Source organism: Moschus berezovskii, chromosome 8 (genome assembly GCF_049115385.1).
Source record: "Moschus berezovskii isolate FMDL1 chromosome 8, NW_MosBer_1.0, whole genome shotgun sequence".
NCBI lineage: Eukaryota > Metazoa > Chordata > Mammalia > Artiodactyla > Moschidae > Moschus > Moschus berezovskii.
The window spans coordinates 29,670,720-29,696,378 of NC_142467.1; the positions used below are offsets into that span (position 1 = coordinate 29,670,720).

The following is a 25,659-nucleotide window of genomic DNA, read 5'->3' on the forward strand; positions in this document are numbered from 1 at the left end:
GTCATTCAAAAGTTAGTATGGTGCCTATTAGCATCAGCACCAGTGGATTATTTGTATACTTTATAAAAAGGAGGGACAACAATGCTTATATGACAACAATGATGTATCTTCACCGTAGCATCTACAGTACTCACGAAGAACTTGATCTCATTCCTGTTATCCAAGGTCTTTTTCTATTTATGTGGAGCAGTTTTATAGAATTAGTTGCTCCCACCTCTTCTATTGTGCTCTTCAGGTTACAGACATCACAGGATGGATGGAAAAGAATAACAAGATTGGAGAGACAAGTATCTGCGTGCTGAGGGAAGAATTTAGCTATCGAATTATACTATGTCTTCAGTGTTTGAGACATCAAACTTTGGATTGCCTTTGAAAGACTGAATGTACCAATAGACAATGGCCAGACTATCTATGAAAACAGAACTCTGACTCACAACCTTTGCTGCAACCAATTCAAGAAGCCAGACCACAATCTCTGAAGCCATCAGCTTTGAGACTGGGCTTGGTCAGTGATTCCCAGTTGCCCTCATTTTTGCCCCTGCTTCCAATTCAGGACCAGCCAGAGAAAGCCAAATAATACTTTCCAAACCACTTACTTAGGATATCCCACTTCTAGTTAGTCTGCCTCCAGTCTCCCCAGGCCTACCAGACCACTCAGAGCATGCCTGAGCACACCCTTTTTTTTCACCAGAAAGCTTTCCTATGCCTGCCTTTGAGTTTTTGCCAAATTTAAGTAGGCGATGGTGGCTGACTCCCTCGCTACAGCAAGCCCTGAATAAACAGTCTCTGTTTGTCCTCATCTGTATAGTCTTTATTTCAAGAGACATGCGTCTCCTCTCACTCTACTTACCAGAAAACTGATTACACTAGTTCCTGATTTTCCAACGGCGTCTGCAGGGATTTGCTGAAGGGTTAGCATCTAGATAGTTGGAGGGTTTTTAGGTTTGTGCAAAGTGGTCTTACCAATATGAGATTTATCATTGTCCTAAAATATTTTTACTGCCTGCTACTTGCAATTGGATGTGTTTACCCATCTTAGTAGCATAAAAAAAAAAAAAATCAGGAAACACACCAAAGATAATAAGGAGAGTTTTATTGTAAAGATAGACAGGACCTATAATTTTTATATTTTTCCAAGTCTACAAAAACTCTCAGAGTAGAAATTTCTTTATGTCTGTCATACCAGCAGACAGATTATTTATAAATCAGGGATAGGAAAGTTCACTTCCTGCCAAACTGAGGTAGAGGAGGTGGCACCTTAATATCCTGGCCTCTCTCCAGCTTCTTCTCACAATCCACCAGGTAATTGACTCCATCGATGACTATCTGAACAAGCTCGACCTTTGACAGTGAAAGAGATGAAACATTAATTTGTACAGAAGACACATGCAAGGCTTTGATCAAAAGGAACAATACTGGGACACATGAGAACCTGCCCTGTTAGATGGACTGTATAACAATTTCTTCTCACTGTTTCCCTGAAGTTTTGTGGGAGGACAGGTATCTGATAGCTAGCAGAGATATTACAGGGTTTCTCTTGATCTTTCTGTCATTAAGATAAGGTTACTACTTTGTGTGTGAGAACTTTTTAAAAATATGAAAACCATTAGTTTGCATTTCAGACAATTCTTCCCCATCAATCTCTGCTAAAAAATGAGTTTGTCTTAAAGTATATCTACACAGTGACACCCTCGTGATGTTCTCTGACCCAGATCTAAATTCTGACTTGCCACTAAGCTACCTGAGCACTAAATATGCTATAGTTCAAATATTATCATTTACACAGTAAACAGCTTTCTGAACAATATTTCAACTCAAATGTTTGGCAATTAAAGAATGTTTGCACAGAACCAGGCTAGTTTGTTACTTAAGGCAACTATGTGAATTACATTAAGATACACTTTTTAAAAAATTCCCTGCTTAAAATAAGTTAGAACTTTAATTTACAAATAATTGGTTTTCTTAGAGTACATTTACCTATGATTTTTCCCCTGGGAATCCTTGCACTGCTCCTAAAAAAACCCAACTAAGGTAGTAAGTAATTACTATTTAGTTCCAGACATCACTAAAATACATGATATAACTCAAGAATGCCCAGCAATAATGGAGGAGATGGTTAAGTGTTACAGCTGAACATATTTTAGGCATGATGGAGTCTAGTGTCCTCCCCACTTCTTTTCATGCAGAAGGGAAATGGAAGCTCTAAGAAAGGATTGGGTCAAAAAACTAGTCATTACTAAAAAAAAAAAATAACACTTATTTTTTCTGCTTATCCAACTGATCCATTCCATTGTTGATGAGGATGTGGTGAGGGATCATTCACTGCCAGTGGAACTCTCTTGGTATAAATCTTCTGGTAGGAAACTTGGTCATAAGTAAGGGACTCTCATATTTAACCCAAGAATCCCCTTTCTAGAAATATATCCTAACTAATCATAGTTGTGATCAGAGTTACACACGGAGATGGTCAAACATAATATCAAATAATCAGGGAGACAAATAGATATGTTTTGAAGAATATTTAATACAGTAGAAAAATGTTCATGTTGAAAAATACATTGGGAAAAAGTTGTTTTATATCAAATATATGTAACAATACTAAATTTAGTAAAAAAAAATTTTTTTAATAATTTTAAGAATGGAAGGCAATTTAGAATAATGTTCACAATGGTTAACAGGGCTGTTAGGTTAAATAAGTGGATTTTTTTTTTTTAACACTTTTGGGAATTTTTCTATTTCCTATAAAAGATCACTTACTAAATCATAGGTGTTTTTTTTTTAAATGATGACCACCTGGCTTTCCAGTAATTAAAATCAAGTTTTAATATTAGAGGCAAACAGGGCTAGGGCCCAGATTTTCTTTATTATTCACTACACCATACGTTATTTAGCTAATTTCAGAAGGTGTGGTATTTACAGCTGCTTCTTCCTCAAGTACTTTACCAGAGCTGGTAGCATGCAGGCTGATTTCATCGTTTTGTTTTCTCCCTTCCTTCCCTCAGTTTGCTGGTAGGAATACCAACTAGCAATGAAATATGCAAAAGATGGCAAGAAAGAAGAAAGAGTAGCAATGATCTATGGGTTTAACAACCAGCCACTGAGTTATTGAGTTGTATGTTGTTGTTGAGTTGCCAAGTCATGTCCGACTCTTTGCAACCCCACAGGCTGCAGCACACCAGGCTTCCCTGCCCCTCACTATCTTCTGGAGTTTGCTCAAACTTATGTCCATTGAGTCAGTGATGCCACTGAGTTGTATAAAAGCCTTTTAATTAATGATGGGCACAGTATGTTCAGGGCCTCCCAGGTGGCGCTAGTGGTAGAGAACCCGCCTGCCAGTGAAGGAGATGTAAGAGACGTGGGTTCTATCCCTGGGTCGGGAAGATCCTCTGGAGAAGGAAATGGCAACCCACTCCAGTATTCTTGCCTGGAGAATCCCATGGACAGAGGAGCCTGTGGGTCACAAAGAGCTGGACGCAACTGAAGTGACTTAGCAAGTACATACAATATGTTCAATGAGATAAACTGGGAGGGATTACCGAGATCAGGATTTGCTCAGGATTCTGCTGCATGTTCATTACCTGTGCTCTTTGTGCTTTTTCTCACACATCACTCCAGGCCTACCTACAGTTTATGAATCTTTCATCCTTCATAGTCACAGAATCCTAAGGGCCATCTGCCGAGCACAATCTTACACATATCTGGTGCATATCTTATTTGCCATCTTGAGCCCTAAATACAAAATTATACAAACTATCAAGTAGCTAAAAATGCCCAAGTGAAGATGATAGCATGTGACCTTCAACAAAGGAAATTCAGAATCAAGAGAAAAATCCACTATTTCACTCCGCTCAAAGAGAGAGCACACGTGTTCTCACACTTCACAGTGATAAGACTGCTGTCCTTCAGCATAACAGAGCTCCTGCCACTCATGATTGCTGGAACGGCTCTGGGGGCAGGCGGGTGACAGCAGTCCCACTGTGAATTCCTTCGCTTGTCTATCCATTCTCAGATCCCATGGTTCTTACCTTTATGCAGTGCTTTCCCATGGAGGACAAGTGCTACAGAACGAAATGCTAACATGACGCAGGACTCAATGGGTCTAGAGGAGGTCTTGAATTTTGTGAATAAGGAAGGGTTGTTGAGGTCACTGCTTTGCCTCTTAGGCTGATTTTGTTAGCTCATTTTTGGAAAGTGAGAGTGATGTTACCTCTGATCGGCCAATGCGATCTATGTTGGAAATGTCATACACGTCCGCTACCGCTGCAGTGTCCACACCGCCTGTGCCCCGCTTCTGGAGCCTCAGGTTCTCCAGGATCTTAGAAAATCGTGGATCCTGGGCCAAAGGAGAATGCTTGGTGTCATAAGAGGCAAAACTGATTCATCGTCCTTGGCACACGTAGAAAAGATGTAAAATGAGAAGTAATAACAGTTCATATTTAGTAGGCATATATTTGGGCTTCCCAGGTGGCTCAATGGGTAAATAATCCGCCTAGACTGCGGGAGATGCGGGTTTGATCCCTGGGTCGACACTGGAGGAGATCCCCTGGAGGAGAGCATGGCAACCCACTCCAGTATTCTTGCCTGGAGAATCCAAAGGACAAGAGGAGCCTGGCAGGCTATAGCCCACAGGGTTGCAGAGTCAGACACGATGAAGCGACTGGGCACGCATGCACAAACACAAACGTATACTTACTATGTACCAGGGCCCTGTGCTGGAACTTTTAAAACTTACAATAATCCCATGAAGAAGGTATCACTTTTACCCCTATTTCACAGATGAGGAAACTAAGCCTCAGAGAAATTAACTTGCCTTAAAGTAGAACATAGCTAGAAGGTAGCAGAGCTGTTATTAACTTCTATACCCCTATTCTGGCATCTAGATACCCTTTGGTGAGTTTATTGTTCATCTGTATAACAGTTGTTACTGATATAATTAAAATCAAGACATTAAGTCACATCAAATAATTTTCTTAGAATTGGAATTTTGAATAATATTACCATACTTTTGGGGGGGAGGGGGCCCAAAATCACATTTTCTAAACTTGTTTTAAAGTATTTGATTCACTTGGTGTGCTGTGACAGAGAAACCCCTAGGTGCCCACCAGAATCCATTTTCCTATTTAACAGGTGAGCTGAGGAAGTAACCACTGTCTAGGTTCTTGCTAATGGAACAAGCAGAAATGAAAAGTGCCACTGCCAGGCCTAGACCTTAGATCTTCACACGGACACACTGGCATGCTCTCTCGCCTTCCCACAAATTGAACATGAGGTCCGACTGTGACCGTGTGGTGCTTCAAGTGTAGTTCCCTGACCAACAGCATTGGCATCACCCAGAAACTTGCGAGAATCACAACCCTCCAGGTGATTCTGCTGCAGGTTCAAGCCTGAGAACCTCTGAACTAGGACAGAGAAGGAGATGGAAGGCTGGCCAGGGAGGAGAACAGCCTGTCTGTCCATGTCGATTTGTGATATGATGGAGGATTTAAACTTCCTAAAGTCACATCCCATTCTTACAGCCCCTTAACCTCTTATCCTATGGACACAAGCATTTTTTTAAGCAAACAACCTTTTCTTGTCATTTTCTTTTATCGATCAGAAAGTAAAGGTTAAGGAATGGACTGGGACATTTCCCCCTCCACAAAGCAGCCCCAGGTGAGCTCATCCTGGTGGAACCCAACAGGACCACAGGCTACGTGACAGTACCTTGCTGAGCTTTGGGATCCTGACGTGGACACCAGCTCGCAATCCTGTGCCAAGGTTCGAAGGGCAGGTTAAAATGTATCCCAGGCGCTCATTCCACATGAACTCCCAGCCTCGCTCTTGTATTAAGCGTTCCACCTACAACAGGGAACAAATTATGAAGTTCTCAGAGAGCCATTCACTCAGCATGTCCCCAGCACTGGGGAGAGGTGTGCATACTGTATGTTTGCCATGAATAAAACTTAGGTAAATTTTGGAGCCCCCAAAAAATAAAGTCTGACACTGTTTCCACTGTTTCCCCGTCTATTTCCCATGAAATGATGGGACCAGATGCCATGATCTTCGTTTTCTGAATGTTGAGCTTCAAGCCAAACTTTTCACTTTCCTCTTTCACTTTCATCAAGAGGTTTTTGAGTTCCTCTTCACTTTCTGCCATAAGGGTGGTGTCATCTGAATATCTGAGGTTATTGATATTTATCCCAGCAATCTTGATTCCAGCTTGTGCTTCTTCCAGCCCAGCGACTGAACTGAACTGAAATTTATAGTTCAGTTCAGTCGCTTAGTCGTGTCCGACTCTCCGCGACCCCATGAATCACAGCACGCCAGGCCTCCCTGTCCATCACCAACTCCCGGAGTTCACTCAAACTCATGTCCACAGAGTCGGTGATGCCATCCAACAATCTCATTCTTGGTCGTCCCCTTCTCCTCCCACCCCCAACCTTTTACTTCTATATTTGGAAAAGAAAAACTAACTTGCAGTTCTTTTTTTATTTTTAATCCTTTTATTTTAATAATTTATTTTTTTGTGGGTCTTCATTGCTGCAAGGGCTTTTCTCTAGTTGTGGCGAGTGGGGGGCTATGCTCTAGTTGTGGAAAGTGGGCTTCTCATTGCAGTGGCTTCTTTTGTGTCAGAGCACAGGCTCTAGGGCATTTGGGCTTCCACAGTTGCAGCATGTGGGCTCATTAGTTGCAGCTCTCAGGCTCTGGAGCACTGGCTCAATAGTTGTAGCACACAGGCTTTGCTGCCCCTCGGCATGTAGGATCTTCCTGGAACAGGGATCAAACTTGTGTCTCCTGCACTGGCAGGCAGATTCTTTACCACTGAGCCGCCAGGGAAGCCCAATCTTTTTTTAATGAATGAAAGATTCTTTAAATTCTATAATGCTTTACAATTTTCAAAAGTTTCACACACCTGATTTCATATAGTCTCATAATAACCCTTTTTTCCTCCTACCCTTCTATTACCCCTCCCCCACCTCCTCTCCCCAATGGTTTGTTTTCTAAAGCAGTAAGTCTACTTCTTTTTTTGTTTTATTCATGAGTTAGTTGTACTTTTTAGATTCCATATATAACTGAGACCATAACAGTATTTGTCTTTCTCTGTCTGATATTTCACTTAGTATAATGCCCTCCAAGTCCATCCACATTGTTGCAAATGGTAACATTTCAATCCTTTATTCTACAGTACTTCTTTAATAGAAAATTAAACCTCTTCTATCACCATATCAAAATGGTCCAATTAAATTAGATGAACCATGTAAAGCACTGAACACAGTACCTAGGAATACTAAACAATAAATGTCAGTTGCTATTATTTTTTCATATGAACATTGTAGGAAGATATAGTAATTCTCAGCAAGTAAGGCTGTGGTCATGTTGTTTTTGTTGTTCAATCACTAAGTCGTGTCCGACTCTTTGTGACTCCATGGACTGCAGCACGCCAGGCTTCCCTGTCCTTCACTATCTTCCGGAGCCCGCTCAAACTCATGTTCATTGTGTTGATGATGCCATCCAAACATCTCATCCTCTGTCATCCCCTTCTCCTCCTGCCCTCAATCATTCCCAGCATCAGGGTCTTTTCCAATGAGTTGGCTCTTCACATCAGGTAGCCAAAGTATTGGAGCTTCAGCTTCAGCATCAGTCCTTCCAGTGACTATTCAGGGTTGATTTCCTTTAGGATCGACTGCTTATATATGAACAAAGATGCATCCTATACTGTTTCTATGCTTAGAACAGCCAAGAGCTCTGTTAAAGAAATCAGAAAATAGCTAATGATCCACAGACTTCTCTAAACCATCCTGATTGGGGCAGGAAGCATGGGAGCTTGCTGGAAGCCACACCCCAAAAGAGTGCCACGAACCCTAGAAAAAATTAGCCCTGTCTTGGAAGTCACCACAGTACTTTTTTTCAAGAATGAAAAATAAAGAGATTTTATTTTAGTGAATATTCAGAACTTTCTGATGACATCTTACCTCTTTTAGTCCACGACAGAATCGCTCAAACACTCTTTTCATATTGCCTCCTTTCTCCATAGAGATTACCCTGGTGTGGTCTTCCTCATTAATCCAGATGAGAAATGTCTTGTCATAATTATGCCTAATGAAGTGAGAAATACAGTTTTGAGTGTTAATTACATTTGTTTCAACACATGAAAATTCCTATTACCTCTGTAGCTTGATTGCTTCATTTCGCCTTACTCATTGCCTTATATGGTCCTAAATTCTTCACCGTGCCCGCACAAGTACTGCAAAATAATGTTACCCTGACAGAATGAAGAGTAACACCAACTCCAACCCTCATGTCATGCTTTTGCCAAACAAGAACATAATCTCCCTCATTCCTCAGACTAGGATGACAATAATTCAGCCATCATAACTTTCAGCTTTGTTGCTAACAAGAGTGTTCTGTCTCCTAATAGATTCAACCAAAATCATATGGCACTTAATAAAAAATTTTACCTGCAGCTCAACATGTTTGGGATACAGATTTCATATATGTTTGCTGAATAGATCCTGCCTATGCACCCGCACTGAGCAGCTGTTCCCCAACACTTTGATCTGGGCTCCTTCTGGTAGTGCCATAATAACCTACCAAGGAACAAGAATCAAAGTGGCCTGAGGACTGTTGGCCAAGACAAAATATGTGTATACTCATAGCCACTCTTCCTTGTAGGATTTTGCTTAAATCCTCAATATTTATTTTTCATTTTCTGGTTTTCTGCCTTAATGACATGAAACAGATTCTCTAAAGTCAAATAATACGAAGCTATTTTTTTCTTACAATTTTTTTCATGCATAATTCATGCAAACCAGCTAGCATTCCTGCACATCTTGGAAACATCACTATACTTATTAAACACACAAACACACCAATTTCTAAGTACTCTATCTTCTCCACTTCTAAGTACTCTATCTTCTCAAGCCAGGCATGCTGTCAAGTGCAGGTCACAGCAACTTCAGGTTAGGACAAGCAGTGATCTGAAGGAGAACACTGCACACACTGCAAATGTGAAAATGCTAAGTCCATACCAGATTCCCCTGGCGTCTGGCCAGTCACGGGCCATCCCAGCACAAGTTAGTAAAGGGGATACTGGCTTATCAAATAGAAAGTGGTCCTGCAGGCCAAAAGGGACAAAGCAAAACGAAGACACTGATGAGATCAGACATGATGGCAAGCGCCAGGTGGTCAATTTCCAATTCACTAATAATGGCTGAGGTCTTTCAGGCAGTGCTTCTCAGTGTTGGCTGCTCACTAAAATAATCAGAGAGCTTAAAAATATTCTAATGCCCAGTTCCCATCTCTCAGAGATTCTTGTTATTGGGTGTGTCCTGGACATTGGTTTTTTCACACTGGTTTAACCCAGATGGAAATCCTTAATCATTATGGAGCCTGTCTATCTAGCCAGCACCAACCCCATGCAATGGCAGAGTGGGCAGTGAGCAAGGGGGTGCTGTCCCGAGAAGTGTTCCACACAGTTGCATTCTCCATGTTTCTAATGTTGTAGGTTTACTTATTCTTATTATCCTTTTCATTACAAACTACTCGAGATGTAAAATAATGATCTGTAAATAAAAATAGTCACCATTCATCTAATGCTCACTCGGTGCCAGGCTCTATGCTATGTACTTTTATTTCCTTTAATCTTTGCAACAACACTCTGAAGTAAATGTAATCATTCTGTGTGATAGGAAAAGAAAACTGAGGCTCAGAAAAAACAACCTATCACACAGCTAGGAAATGGCAAAGTCTAGATGCAAACCTAGACCTGTATGACTCCCAAGTATGCCTCTAACTACAATATACCACACCACAGATCAAAATCAGTGTCCAGAGACTGGCATTTTTCTTGCTTGTGTGGACACAGTAAGAATATGAATGTGGATACCATATATTCCAATATGATCACTCTGAAGTCAGAAATCAAGAGGACATGGGAAGGAGAGTCCTTCTATAGTCTCTAAGTGGAAGAGCTGGGACAAGTTTAGGGACTGTTATTACCCAGGAAACAGCGTGGCCTTTAAGCTGGAAACCAGAAGCAGCTACTTGAGGCTGAAGAGGAGTTGTTCTATAACAGGGCAAGTGGAGAGAACCAGGAGACTGAGTCCTCTAGAGGCCTCTAGACCATCAGTTGGCCCATCTCGTGTGGAAATGGGGCATCTTTTCTGGTATCGCATCTTCTGAAATGACAGAAAATCTATCTCTGCTTTTCCTTGGAGTCTAAAGTTACTTGTGAAAATGCCAGGAGAAAAAAGGGACTTGGGTTTTGTCTTCCCTAGTGTGAGACTGAAGCCATGGAGAGCCTGGGGAGGCAGCAGGAATCTCAGAGGTGGGCTCTGGTGTGAGGCAGGTTTGGGGGCAGGCCTTCGACCTGGATGAGTCCCCTTCCAGATGTTCTGGGCTTTCTGGATTTGAGTGTGGCCATGAGATGGTGACGAGCAGGGAGGCCTGGCAAGCTGCGGTTCACACAACTGAACGACTGAACTGAACTGATGGGAGACACAGGCAGTATTTTCCACGCCCAATTGTTCCAATTAATCAACAAGCCAGGGGATCCTCCATCCACCCCCACCCACCAATCCCAGCCCATCCCATGGTTTCCTCTGCAGACTTCATCCTGAGACCATCTCCACTTTTGACCTAAACTTTTAAGGCCTGCTCTTTCTGCCCGGGTTGAAACCCCAGCAAGCTCCCAACCAGGGCAGGGTCCTGAGCTCCGGGGAGGCCGCACAGCCGCGCACAGCTCCGCCCCTGGCAGCCGGGTGGTTCAGGAGCCACTCACATCAATGAGCCGCTGCTGGTCCTGCTCCGTCATCTCAGACAGCTTGTAGTAGCGGCCGGCCAGGTCTCCCTTGAGGCCCTCCAGGGCCGTGATGGCCACGTTCTCCACCTCCCTCCGCTCAGCCCGGGTGCAGGCGGGCGGCAGGCTCAGCCCGCGGATGCTGCGGCCTGTGCGCACCCGAGACGACAGCACGTAGCGCTCATCGAACTGCCCCTGGGTGATCTGCCGAGCAGAGCGCACGGGGGGTCACGGCAGGGCCGTGGCCACAGTGGCCTCCACCCCGCCGACCAGGGGACCCCCGGGCACAGAGCAGTTGTACATGCTGGAGCCATCCTGCCACTCTGGAGACAGGGGTCTTAGAAGTCAAAGGAGGAGCTACTTCACAGGGCGCCCTCTGCAGTCCTTTACCCCGGCTAGATTTGGGGTGAAAAAAAAGAATTGTTTCAGGAAAAGCTGAAGGTGTTCAGTGACCACCACCACTACCCTGGTGGTAGGAAGGAAGGAAATTTTTTTTTTTTTTAGGAAGGAAGGAAATTTGACTTTGGCAATTTCCTGACCGTCTCAATGGCCCTCCAGGAAGCATGGTGTGGGAAGGCCATCACAGAGCTTTCAAGGGCAGCTGGACCCAGGGATCCTTCTCTCTCCTGCTCCTTATCTTGGGTTCTGGAGTGCCAGCTTCATGGGAGGGTACAGAGGTGGCTGGAGCCTACCTTGGATGCATCCAGATCCGTGGGGTGCTTCATCACCCTGGGGTCATAGCCATTGTGCCTCAGCTTGATGACAGGGTCAAAAAGGTCAGCAAACACCTGCAGGAGGGAAGAGACTCCTGTTTCCTTGGGAAAGGACCAAGGAATCTTCCTTGGTTCATCTACTTTAATTGGTTCATCATTTGCTCCTTTTTATCTTAAGCGCCAAGCCAAAGGTGATACCTCCTTCTCTGAAATTCTCAGTGCAACCATGCAGGAAATAGGTGTGAGACTGGGTTGATGGCTAATCATAATAATAATAGTAGTAGTAGCAGTTGCTGTTGTTCAGTCACTAAGTCTTGTCCTACTCTTTGGAACCCATGAACTATTTCTTGCCAGGCTCCCCTGTCCATACCGATTTCCAGCAAGAATACTGAAGTGGGTTGCCATGCCCTCTTCTGGGGGATCGTCCCAGATCAGGGATCGAACCTGTGTCTCTTGCATTGGCAGGTGGGTTCTTTACCACTGAGCCACCCAGGTGGTCCCATAGTAGTAGTAGGCAAATGACAGAGGAAACCTCTCCAGGCACACTGCCCTTGGGTGAGGGCAGAGATACAGATCTCTGTCATGGTAATCTCTTCCCTAGCAGTTCTGCCAAGTTCATACCATCAGATGAAGCAAGAAAATTTTGTGTTTAAGAATCTGAAGGATAAAAGAAGCTGCTAGATCAGAAGCTAAGCTGTTTTGTGGTCAAAATTGGTTCTAGAGTTTAAGTAACACAATACATTTGTAGAAAAGTAGCTGCATAGAAAGAAAGGTGCACAACAGCAGTTAAAGGAGGGACCTCTTACCCTCTGAGGACCTTCCCGCCCAAACTAACTCGAGCAGGATCTACTTTTTAAAAAACCACAAACTTCCAGGAACATTCTTTAGGTAAAATAAGGATAAGAGAAGTCAAACAGAGCACCCTGAAGCCTCTGGGATGTCAGTCCAGGAGTCAGCGCCAGTTTGGGATTCTGGGAGCTCAGAGCTGGCACTGCTGCTCTTGAGTTAGCTGCCCATCTAACCTATTCAAGATGGCCCCCTCACTTCCCTTGACAGCTGCCTTCCCAAGGAACCACCTTCAGCTCCCTGTAACAGAAGGTGCAAAGGGGGCAGACCTGAAGGAGATGGGCTGGAGGTATTTGTCATGACATAGAAGTTGCACTAGCAACTGAGCTCCAGAACAGGGAACCATCCTGGGCTTCTGCCCCCAGAATGAGGATGCGGATCATGGGATTTCTTCAGAAGACTTGCGTGTGTGCATGCTAAGTCACTTCAGTCGTGTTTGACTCTTTGTGACCCCATGGACTGTAGCCCACCAGGCTCCTCTGTCCTTGGGATTCTCTAGGCAAGAATACTGGAGTGGGTTGCCATAGCCTCCTCAGGGGACCTTCCTGATCCAGGGATCTAACCCCTATCTCTTACGTCTCCAGTACTGGCAGACAGGTTCTTTACCACTAGCGCCACCTGGGAAACCCCAAGAGACTTAATGATTCACTAAGACTACAGTGGGCATCAGTAATTCCCAAACTGAACACCTATGGAACCATCCTCTCCCCTCAATAAAATTCAGCTACAAACATATCATCTTCTAAAGCCTCACTGGTGAATACACATCATCAATTCAATGAAACAACAAAAAATTAAAAGATTTTATTTTTTCTGTACCAGTTCACCCCCTTGACAAGCTCGGAGAACTGAGTCATGCGACTCATTCTTCTATGGGGAGGGATACTAGAGCTTTCGCAAAGGAAGCCTTGTCCCTGGGAAGAATAGACCTCGTTGTTCCAGAAAGTACTGCAGGTGTTCTGCTGAAGTTGGCTCATCTTTATGGGAACCTGTTCTGAGAATGCAGCCCCACAGAGGGAACCCAAAGCCAAAGCACCCACCCCACACACACACTGTGGAACCGGCAGCTGCGAGTTTACCTCATAGGACTCCTCGTCACCAGCCACCATGCCCACGGTCTTTATGAAGGGGTGGCCAGGGTTGTCCACTCCGGTCTGGATACACTGGTCCAGGGTGTAGCCGTTGGGTGTCACCTTGTTGCGGAGCTTGGCATAGATGGCCGGTGTGAGGCACTCGGCCATGCAGTTGTTGTGTTTGCGCAGGTCAGGGTAGTCTGCGCTGTCCACGGAGGAGAGAAGAGTTCAATGAGCAGCCTCGGCAGGGATGGGGGCCTATACAAGAGCTTTGCTTCTGACCATCCTTCCACCAGGCTCTCTTCAGCCAGGGGGCAGAGGGAAACTGGCTAGGTCATGATTCAAGTAAGCCAGATTAAAAAAAAAATACGTCCCTGAACTGCCAAAGAAATGGACCTAGACCCGCCTAAAGAGGTTTATGATGCTGGCTACAGGAGCCCAGCATCATAAACTGGGCTTATGTTTATGTAAAGAGGAGACAAAATGAAGATAATTAGGAAAGAAACTGAAATCATATGCAGGCTTTTTTTTTTTTTTAAGTTTTGGTAAATTATAACAGTCACATTTTGATCCCTTAGGTCTGTGATAGGCTAAAATCCCTGCAGGCGTAACTACACAGAAATTCATTTATTTATCTGTCCTCTGTGATGCAAATTCTACGGCTATCTGCTATGCTGAGCTCAGTGTCTGCCTATAGACACAGGCATTCAGTGAATATCTGTTAAACTAACACATAGGAAGAAATCAAATGGCGGGGGGTGCAACTTATCCTGGGATATGCACTGACTGAAGAATAGGGAATTCAGGGCCACCACAAGCACTCTCACCTCAGGAATTTCTGAGGTGCCTGGCAGGTGCCAGCAATTTCCTCAGAGACCCTGATTCCCACAAAAGCCAAGTAAGTATTTCTGAGAAACACCTCAGGTTTTCCTGTCTTTCATGCACACCTGCCTTCAAGTCAGCGCTCCCACTCTACCCAGTGTGAGACCTCTCAGCCATGGTAAGTTCCCCAGGGTGGAGACGACACTCTGTCTTCATGCCACTTCTCTAATTCCCTTCTGCAAGTCCCTTTAAAGCTGATCCTTCAAATCGGTGCTATCACAGCACGTGTGAGGCACAGGTCTGGAATCAAGGGCCCTCGATTCATATCTGGCTACACCAGCTGCGTGAACTCAGGCACTACTGACTTTTCCGAAGCCCCCGTTTCATCACAGAGGGATGCTAAGAGGAGTAACACTGTGTAAAGTGCTCATCGCACCTAGACATGTTCAACAAAGGGTCGGTCTTGCTATTACTATTCCACTAGACCTCACGCTCTGGGCAGGAATGATGACACTACACTTCCTTGAGTTCACCAGGGTCACCGTGCATCACAAATCAAACTGATTTACTCATCCTCAGAGACCGAAAGAGGGGCCCTGGCTGACAGGTTCAGCAGGAGAAAGCATATTTCTGGCTGGCATTTGGCGTCATTTTAAAGCCAAGAGGACTTACCTTGGTGGGAATAGCCTGTGTTGCTCCCGGGCTGCAGCACACACATTCTGCTTATTCAGCAGGTATCCAGTGGTCAGGGCACCGGTGCCCAAGGTAGCAAATAACAGAGAGGCATTGCGGCCAGTCAGCAACTTTGAGAAGGTACTGGCCATCCTTCCTCTTGGATGAGTGTCTGGAAAGCAGAGAAGCTGAGGATTATTTTATATATATGTATATATATATTTAAAAGAATTTTTTGGCTGTGTTATATTGCTTGCAGGATCTTAGTTCCCTGACCAGGGATCAAACTTGGGCCACCACAGTGAAAGCACCAAGTCCTAACCATTGGATCACCAGGGAACTCCTGAGAAGCTGAAGTCTAGACAGCCTCACAGGATGGCCCTGAACCACAGTATAGAGATCAATAGGGGAGAGAATAAACTGCAGGAGACTTAGCCTCTGTTTTCATTTTTTTCTTTCTCCCTCTTTTCCCTACCCTCCTTACACTGCTTGGAAAAATCTGGTTAGTTTTAGACATAGAGAATGTCAAACTGCTTGAAGTCCATGTCATCTTCTCCACCAATATAATATCAAGGGAAAAAAATGGAGGCTTTCCACATCTGGCGGCTTGACAGACCAGGTGCTCTTTGGGCTCTGCCGCTGCACAACTAGACCCTGAACAGAATGGCATGCTGGGCTTATGAGAGATAGAGGAAGCTGTTACCGAACCAGGCTCATTTTGCCCAACACACAGGAATCCAAAGTGCTGAGACCCTCAGGTTTGCAGCAACCCTTAGGAGGGTTTATTCACAAGGCAGCCATGGAAGAAGACGGGAGAAAAAACTCACAAATTCACCTCCTGGAAGGTAAAGGGCCTGGAGTATTTGTGGGATAACAAAGAAGCATGGCGCTCTGAAGCATAGAGTGCGTGGGGAGTGTGGGGAAAGGTGATTGGGAAAACGTGTGTTAATTGTCATTTAGCACAGGTGTAATTAGGCTACCTCTGTAGGGTCTGAGGGTGGACAGCCCTACGCTGTCAAAAGGTCACTGAGCTTGGACACTCGCGCATGCCCAGTTGGGAGGTCAGTGGTCCTATCCAGTCTTAACCAGCTCAGCTCGAACTAGACACAGCTGAGTCCATGTTCCTGGAAGATAACTTGGGCAAACACCTTATTGTTTAGGGGAGAAACTGCATGGTGGACACGCAGTTGTTAAATCAACCTTGATTGGTGAAGGCAGGTGAAATGAATTTCACTAATCATTATGCACAGTTTCAAAGTCTCTGAGGACCACTCTCCTACTTCACTCACCCCGAGTTGGTGTCAGAGCTCAGGGTAACAAGCCAGGAAATTTGGGTTATCTTGAGTGTGGATGTCCATTTGCACACTAAGATCAGGCTATCAGCAGGGAAAGGGCAAGCTGAGTCTAAGACTCTCCAGATTAACTAGGACCCTTGAGAGGGGCTAAAGTGGTCCAAGATCACGAGTCCTCCCAGCAAAAGCACACTCAAATCCTCTCTGAGGAAGGTATATTCAGTTTAGGCCATACTTTCCTATAGATGAAGATCAAACCATAACAAGCCCTCAAAGATCACTAAGCACACAAGGAGGTACTATGAATGGGAATCAACAGGATGAAGGGCCACATATTTAAACCTCCAATGACTGTAATTCAGCCTAATAACTGAAGATACTGTAATTTTCAGACAAGAACGTAGATTAGCCCTATATAGAATGTTTAAAGAAATGATGAGCAAGCAAGGAATCATAATGATGAGCAATCAACAGGAAAGTGCTAAGAATGATCAACCTGATCTGAAAGAGAACCAGAATGAACTATGGATAATAATACAGCTGAAGATAGAGTAAATGAACTGGAAGATATATCATAATAAAGTATCCAGAATGTTGCACAAGAAAATAAGAAACTGGAAAATATGAGACATAAGAGTATAAGGATAGAATGACAAGATCAAAGACACATCTAATGGAGAACTCAGAAGGGAGAATAGAGAAAATAGAGAAGCCATATTTGAAGAGAAATGACTGAGGCTGTTCCAGGACTGATGAAAAACAAAATCCACAACTCAAGAGGTATGACATAAACCAAGCAAAATTAAAATAACCCACACATACATAAGTAATAGTTAACTGCAGATTACCAGCAACAAAGATATCCAAAGAAGTTAAAGAGAAAAGACAGATTCATCTATAAAGAAAAAACATCAGCTGATTTTTCAACAGTGAACAATGGAAGACAGAGAAAACGGTGTCTTTAAGGGGCTAAAAGACAATAATTATTAACCAGACTTGGAAATATAGTCAAATCTGACAATGAAAAAGACAATTTAAGGTAAAGAGCAGATCAATAACAAAGGAACTACTAAAATATATGCTTTAGAAAGTAGGAAATAGACAACAGATGGACAGGCTGAGATGCAGATAGAGAATATGTATAAATCAAGATAAATATATAATGTCATCAGGGATGAAAATCTGATATCCTGTCTACTACTGCCCAGAGATCAGAATGGAATATTAATTCACAGCATCATCCAGGATGGGGGAGCTATTTACCATGGGTTGATGAGTGGAAAACAATAGAGCAGGCAATTCTTAGTACCGTGTCATTATATTGGTCTCTGTGATGCCCAAACGAAGGGTGGAGTTTTCCCCCCTAGTGTTTAGATTATCAGGACCCTGCTACAGGATTCTCCAAGCATAGTTGGGTTGGATGGCTACAAGGAGGCTCTTGAGAGTATGGTTACGGGATGAAAACCTAGGCTACCCTGAAGACAATAAACTCCTCTAATAGGGTGAGGTCAGCATGGCTTTACACACAATTCTAACAGTAGCCTTCTGCAGTCCACTTTCTTACCTGACTGCATTTTGGGAACTGGGATCGGTTCCCATTCCCAGTTATTCTTCCAGGATAGCAACCTAGAAGTCTTTACTTAACACCTTTTTGAGCAGCACTAGGGAGAAATTTGAACATCTCACCTAAAGCATCAAAGTCCTTGAAAAAAATTTAGAGAGTTAATTTTCCTATGTTAGCCCAGGAAATCAAATTATCAGACAGCCTTTTCCCTTGTGCCATGTCTAAAAAGAATCCCCTCAATCCTAAAGACAACAGGAATTACTTTAGTAATCAGCAGGCAAGATAAATGGGCCATTTCTTGGAGTCGTTTCAGGGACTTGTAATGACCCAACATTCATCTGAACACATGTACTTCTTTGCTCCCTACTAGACTTTGGGCTGTTGTCCATCTCCTTCCAAGAGTACGTCAGTGTTCCTCAAGGAACAATACCCATTCTTCCTGGCTTTTGTACACAGCAGGTTACATCTTTGAAATCTGTTGTATCTGCTTCCACACCCTCCAATCTGCTTCCAAAGCAGAGAGGCAATACTTTTCTTCTCTGATTTAACCACAGAACTCTCCAAAGTAAGGGAAGCATTGCCCAAGCTCTTTCTAGACTATATATGGGCCGACACATACTCCCTAAGTTAACAAGAAGTGCATTTGTTTCTGAGTTTGGCTCAGATAGTTGATTTTTATTTTTCTTTCCTTGGTTGGCGTTAGCACTGATATGTGTTCACATCAGCGTATTTGAGGAGATAAATCCAAAGAGGCAGAGTTAGGAGGAAGAGGAGGGGGTGGTGTCCACGTGTAAGTCCACTGGTGGTCTTTAAAGGTCTTCTCCCTATGAAGGTGATCTGTGGTGGGTGTCTGATTCAAAATATTAATGTTTAAAATGTTATCATATCCATATTTTAGTTTCTATGTGTGCATGCTCAGTCACTAAGTTGTGTCTGACTCTTTGCAACTCCACTGACTGTAGCCAGTCAGATTCCTCTGTCCATGAAATTTTCCAGACAAGAATATTGGAGTGGCTGCCATTTCCTTCTCCAGGGGATCTTCCCAATCCAGGGATCAAACCCTCTTCTCCTGTGTCTCCTGCATCAGCACGTGATCCTTTACCACTGAGCCACCTAATCAGCTATACTCTAATATAAAATAAAAAGTTAAAAAAAAAAAGATGAGGGAACTCAAAAACAAGAGAGGTTAACTGACAGCCAATGGTCAGTTAAGGAAAATCACATGTACTGAGTTTAAATGAAGATCCTGTTTTTACTTAAAAGGTTTAATAACAATATTATAGTATGTTTGGATGGAGTCAACCTTTCCTCTCCAAGAAATGGAGCTGCCAGACAGTTCTAGCTGCCTCTGGTTCCTCATGGCCTCTCAGGGATCCTGGATGGTTCTTCTTAATCAGGGTTTCCACCGAGGGCTTGACAGAAGATAATTATGTGGCCAAGTTGCCATCCAGCCATACAGGCATCATTTTGGGCAGCTCTGAAGGGCAGTGGAATCAGAGGGTATGCCCTCAGGGATTCCGCCACCCTCCAGGAACACCACTGACCACAGACTTCCAAAGGTCATCAGGCAGTGTAGGTCATGGTCACCGTGAATGATACTGACATGCTTCATGGAAGGAGTCACAGTGGGAAGCAATGGAGGGAGAGGCAAGACTTGGTGATGAAAGGGTAAGGAGAGCTATCTTTTTACTTCTTTGATAAATATTAATATTTAGATATCTACTATGTGGCAGCTTTTACAGAGCTCATAGTCTGAGGAGAAAATTCTCATGTGGCACTTACTACACTGTCAGGGCACATGGCTCCATTAGCTTTATGGTTATTCCCCCATTAAATCCTCACAACAGAGGACGTTCTTATCATCCCCATGTTATAGATAAGCAAATGGAGGTAAAGAAAGGTAAAATCACTTGTCCAAAAGCACAGTGTGTGAGTGGCAATGTGGGGATTCAGGACAAGTGGTTTATTTTCACAGTCCTTGCTCTTAACCAGCAACCCACCTAGGCAACTACAAGTCACAGTGTCCGTGTTCTTCCAGGGGAACCAGAGCCCGTGGGAGCCCCTGGGAGCTACTGGAACTGGCCCAGTTCTTTCAGCTGTACTGTTTCAGGGAGCTGGTCTGAACTACTGTTTACCTCCAGCTGCCCTCGCGCTGGCACTTGGATGCAAACTACCAAAGATGAAAGCAGCAACAATGTCCTGACCCCACACAGCCGTGTGCATAGACTGAAGACCACAGAGGCCTGCTGCATCGCCTCCCTCTGGCCAGCTGCCTTCCAGCCACCCTCCAGGTGGGAGAACCGCCACTGCACTCAGCCCACACTACATTCAATCTACTTTGGAACACAGCAGAAAGAGAGAGGAAGAAGGGCTGATTAGAGCCCCTGTTCTATGTCTCGGTCCAGATCTTCCAGAAGAGGACACGGACTCCTTGACAACTGTCACGCATCCAAATTCGGCTCTGGAGAGAATCTACAGAAGATAATTCCCTGAAATGTGGAGAGGTGAAGTCCACTGGGACTGAGTCTGCCCAGGATGTATAGTGGCTGCCTGTCCCCAAAGGCCCAGAGAAAACCCATAACTGGGGACAACCCTGATGGATTCCAGATTCCAGAACATTGCAGCTGCTAGGAACGAATCTGAATGAGGCCTGGCACTTATGAAGGGCTGAACATGTGCACACATCTGTACCTATCACTTTGCAACACTCATGAGGTCACCTCTAGAACATTCTGTCCTCAGAATGTTTGAGAATATTTTGGGGTAGGTTGCCATTCCCTTCTCCAGGTGGATCTTCCCAACTCAGGGATCGAACCCCAGTCTCCTGCATTGCAGGCAGAGTCTTTACCATCCGAAAAACCAGAGAAGCCCCATAGAAGGAGGAAGGTACAAGATATTTAGTGAAGCACTATGTGTAGTGGCATAAAAACCTAGAAGAACCTGTCTATCAGAGGAAGAAGGATGGTATGAAATGTGATAAAAAGAGACAATGGAATATTTCATGGCTATTAAAGAATCAGTTAAAAGTGCCTCCACTTTACCTGGATGCACAGCTATGCTCTATTCTTAGGTTAAAAGAGAAAAAAAAAATCTCAGAGTAATGAATATGAGGGGCTCCAATTTTATAACAACGATGTATCTATGTATGCATTTGCATATATTAGTATGAACATAAAGAAAAGTATTAAAGGTTACTCATCAAACTGCAAAAAGCATTACTTCAGAGCCATAGACTTGAAGTAGGCAGATTATTTTCTCTTAATTCTGTATTACTGCATCACTTGTAAAAACCAGCATGGATTGCCTTTATGATTAAAAAAAAAAAGTCAGCGGTGAAGTGTGTTAAAAAGCCACATTTTCAGACTCCATCTTTTGAACGAATAGCAAGAATGGCACTGTCAACATATCTATTATGTAAGCTGTACCGGCAATTCTCAGGCCCTGCTGGGTCTACGGAGCCTACAAAATGCCTGCCTGAGCCTCAGCAACTCCCTCTATATAATGAATTCCTCCATTATACATGATGAAACCCCTCCCTGAGCTGCTGTGAGGACTAAGTGACAGGTAGAGTAGGTGCTGAACAAATGTGAGTCTCTTCCCCCAGTGACCTTACGGCTACAGGACAGTTATTACTCTCTTCCCACAGCCACCACTGGTTTTCTTAGCCATCACTGGTCTGCCCCTTCTCTGAATGTTTGTTGACTTCAGTTTTACCATTCAAAGTGTTTCATCTAATTGCTTTATTCTGTAATCTCTCTGAGGATGAGCCTTGATTCCAGATGGAGCCCATCATGTATGTTCAGATCCATGGATCATCCTTTGAAAACCAATGTCAGGGCTCACAACATTGATTTCCTCAGTTGGGTTCCCAAGTTCTTCTTCCAGACTCTGACCCTTTACCCAGGCCTTTCCTTCCACCTGGAATGTCCTTTCCATCTCTGCGTGGCCACACCTTACTGTCTTTTTTTCTTTTTAACTTCCATTTACCAAACTCCCACCATGATCCGTGCATCATGCAAGAGGCCCATACAAATGTTGTTCTCAGTCTTTAAAACAATCCTGGCAAGTAGGCATTATTTTGCTGATGGGGAAAACAGAGAAAGGTTAAGGGACCAACACTTAAATAAAGCTGGGATTTGAAACAGGCTTGTCTGTGGCCCTGGATCCAGGCTCCTTGCAAACCACAGCACCTCACAGGCAGCCCTGCACTGATCAGCAATTGGAGAGAAACCACCTTTGTGGTTCAGGACCTGGGAGACACAGATCACTTCACTCAGGCCCCCAAGACGGTAGAAATGCATTTACCACAGAAGCTTCTAGACACGGGATTGTCACCTGAGAGCATGTGACTCCCCCAGTGTCCCAGAATATTATAAGCCTGTCCTCTTTCCTGCTGAACTGGCTGAGATGCCAGGTGCCACTTCACCCACCCCACTCTGATGCCAGGTGCCCAAAGCGCCTGCCAGCCAGGCCAGGGATGCTCAGCCAGCCTGCCTTTCTCGGAGGAGACAGGGCATGGGCTTTTCTTCTCTCTTCTCCCCTCTCTCCTGCAGAAGTAAGGACACTAGGGATGAGGAGGGAGGTAGTCTCTAGCTCTCAACCCCACAGAAGTCATCTGCCTCAGTTTCCCTAACTTGGAACACTTTATGACTGATTTAATTTTTAGCATCAGGGCTACAAACTGGCCAAACTTCTGGGCTGCAAGCCAATGAGATTTCTAAATGGGGTGCAAGATCACAGCCAAAAAGCAATGGTGCTTGGTTATATACTTGCCCTCTCCACTAAAAAAACAAGAACCACCACATTAAGCTCTTCTGCCATCATGCCCAAGAGCCCCACACCTCTGCCTCAGGCAGGCGTACTGGGAGTCTGGGTCTGGTTTTGTCTGGTTCTGTCGCATCCTAGGATATGGACGGAACCAGCCTTGGGTTCTGTCACTGCCTCAGTTCTGACCTCCTGGTTGTTCTGAGTAACCTGGATGGAGTCAGCCATTTTGCTGACTCAGAGTTATTTCTGGTCCAGCTGTACACGGCGTCTGTGTTTTGAGCTTCTTGGAGGGCAAGGCCAGGGGTTGGACCACGTGTCAGCTTTTCCTCCAGAGAGTGTGACCCCAAAATGGAGGACGTCCTTGAGGCTGGACTACTCCACAGAACACTCTGAACAAATTCTCCTGATGTCACTCGTGGCCAGCAGAGAATGGCTGTCCCTTCCCAGTTCTAAGGGAGCAAAGGGTTCAAGTTACCTCACCACCCCCAGATGTACTAGCACCCTAACAGGCACCCTTGGGTATCTTCATTCTAGTTAACAAGCAGAAAGTCATAAGCAGAGAAATCTATGGTCCTTCCCTGTAAAATAGAGGCCTTTCCTAGGCCTCGTGGTAATGAAGACTTAAAACCGTCACAAGGGTAAGTCGCTTTCAAGAAAATAGGAAGCTAAGAACCATCCAGTTCTTTGAAATGCAGTGGAAGCCTCCTTCCCTGCCCAAAGGAAGGAGCCCTGTGGCCTCCCAGGCAGCAGTGGGTGTGACCTCCAGCGGTCACCTTCAGATGGGCTCCCTGTGGGATTCCTGGCTCAGTGAGCAGGGACTCCCAGAATGCTGACGCAAGGTCCATGTGGTCCCCTCTGGGAAGGCAAATGGCTCCTCTTCTAGGCTGTGGCAGAGATGGAGTCCCAGTGCCTCTGAGTCAGGGGCAAAGTCTGTCTCAGAACCAGTTCTCCTCCTGCCTTGGAACATACAGGACACTCCATTCCTTCTCCTGTCCTCCACCCCAAGTTTCCCAGACCTTCCTCAGCCTCCCCTTTAGGAAAACTGACCTGGCCCTTGGTCCATGCTCTCAGGGTAGATTTGCTCAGGAAATTGGCATTTTGTGGGTGCATGCGGTGCTCACGCCCTTTGCTGGAACAGTGCCTTAACCCACAAAAGATTTGGGGGGGAGGTTGGAAAAGGCGCCCACAAAAGTAGAAGAGGAAGTGGAGGGCTCACACAGCCTAATTAAACCCCCAGAGCTGGCTTGGGAGGCTCAGGAAGCCCCTTGCCAAGTTCTGGTGGCGGCCATGTTCTTCTATCTGAGCACAGGGGGAGCAGACCAAGGACACGAGCTCAGACACAGAGGCAGCGGGATGGCTGCAGACAGGAAACGTGGCACTTCTGGAAACAACACACCAGGTGAACGAGGGAAGTGGTGTCATGAGGCCACTAATTGCCACCTTAATGGCAAGCCACTCCAGTACTCTTGCCTAGAAAATCCCATGGATGGAGGAGCCTGGTAGGCTGCAGTCCGTGGGGTCGCTAAGGGTCAGACACGACTGAGCGACTTTACTTTCACTTTTCACTTTCACACATTGGAGAAGGAAATGGCAACCCACTCCAGTGTTCTTGCCTGGAGAATCCCAGGGAAGGGGGAGCCTGGTGGGCTTCCGTCTATGGGGTCACACAGAGTCGGACACGACTGAAGTGACTTAGCAGCAGCAGCAGCAGCAGCTGATTCCACCTGACCCTGTGGGGGAGGGTGTCGCAGACTCAGGACAACGCTCAAGGGAAGGTCTCGGGGCAGCGCTGAGCAGGGCCAGAGGGTTTTGCCTCATTCTGGTGAATGTCACTCTCCACACCCAGCAGAGAGGTCACCTACCCAAAGGCCAAAAACAGGGCTGACAGTAATCCAACCAAGCAAGCAAACAACAGCCCTTTGCCAGAGATGCAACACAAGGAGGCCAACTCTGTAGCATTTTTACCTCCAGTCGGGGAGGTGGGGGCAGTGGAAATAGTTACTTGGGTTTTAATTATTTATTAATTTTATTTAATTATTTTAACTATTTTGTTTAAAATTTATTTTATTTAAATAAAATTTAAATAAAGATATTTTAATTGCTTTGTTTAAATATTTGATTATTTTTAATGTTCTTCAATCATTACTTTATTAATGGGGTAGAGATTTTAAAAATAGTTCTCCAGCAATAATATTAACCAGTTTAAATCAGTTAAATCCTGGCTCCTAGGCCAATCTGTAATTAGCTCCTTTTCAGGGCTTCAAGGCGTCCATTTTTCAGTTAGTTTCTCGCAAGTCACTGGTCTGCATCCCTTCTGATGCTGTTGAGGGAAGCCATCCCTCAAACTAATGAGTTTCTACAGATTACAAGGGAAAGAAAGTTGAAAGTTAAAGTCCCCAACTCTGTGGCATTTAGATTTTTTTTCCGTCAAGAAAAAGTCCTGATTCACTATCAAAGACAGGTACCGCAGGCAGGGTGCTGACAGGGTGCCAGCCCCCCGCGCGCAGCTGGCCCACGGAATGGTCACCTGCGCCTGGGTGCGGGGCGGCTCAGGCAAGGACAGACGCGCCGCCGGCTCTTCTCAACAATTACCACGAATTCCTCACACAGGAGCATCGCCCAGACCCCGGCCCACAGCCCTGGGTCCACCGCTCACAAGGCCCCTACCCTGGCTCTAGCAATGACCCCAGTTTTGGAGGAATAAAGCCGGGTTTCACAGCCACACTGACCTTGGAGCCGAAGCCTCCTGCGTCCTGACGCTCTCAAACAGCCAAGGACTGTGAGGTTGGGGGCGGGGCAGGTCTTGAAAGGACTCCGGGAGGGGCGGGGCCGAAGGGCGGGGCGGGGCTGGCCTTGAAAGGGCTCCTGGGAAGGGCGGGACCGGGAGGGCGGGGCGGGGCGGTTCCGAAGGGGCGGGGCGGGGCCGGCCTTAAAAGGGCTCCTGGGAAGGGCGGGACCGGGAGGGAGGGGCGGGACCGGGAGGGAGGGGCGGGGCCGGGAGGGTGGGGCGGGGCCGGGAGGGTGGGGCGGGGCCGGGAGGGTGGGGCGGGGCCGGGAGGGTGGGGCGGGGCCGGGAGGGTGGGGCGGGGCCCGCCTCGGCCAATCTGGATCAGGTCTAAAGACTCCCTTGCTC

At 45.3% G+C, this 25,659-nt stretch overlaps 1 protein-coding gene across 1 annotated transcript; it reads right to left on the bottom strand.

Moving 5' to 3' along the window:
- Positions 1-1,076: 1,076 nt before the first annotated feature.
- On the bottom strand, positions 1,077-25,376 carry CKMT2 (creatine kinase, mitochondrial 2). Its single transcript, XM_055430269.2, has 10 exons — positions 25,256-25,376; positions 14,904-15,075; positions 13,416-13,614; positions 11,470-11,565; positions 10,760-10,981; positions 9,009-9,094; positions 7,953-8,076; positions 5,704-5,838; positions 4,208-4,333; positions 1,077-1,341 (listed from the first exon to the last, which is right to left on the bottom strand). The coding sequence occupies exons 2-10, from the start codon at positions 15,053-15,055 to the stop codon at positions 1,222-1,224; spliced, it is 1,260 nt and encodes a 419-aa protein (XP_055286244.1). The 5' UTR covers positions 15,056-15,075; positions 25,256-25,376; the 3' UTR covers positions 1,077-1,221.
- Positions 25,377-25,659: the final 283 nt, after the last annotated feature.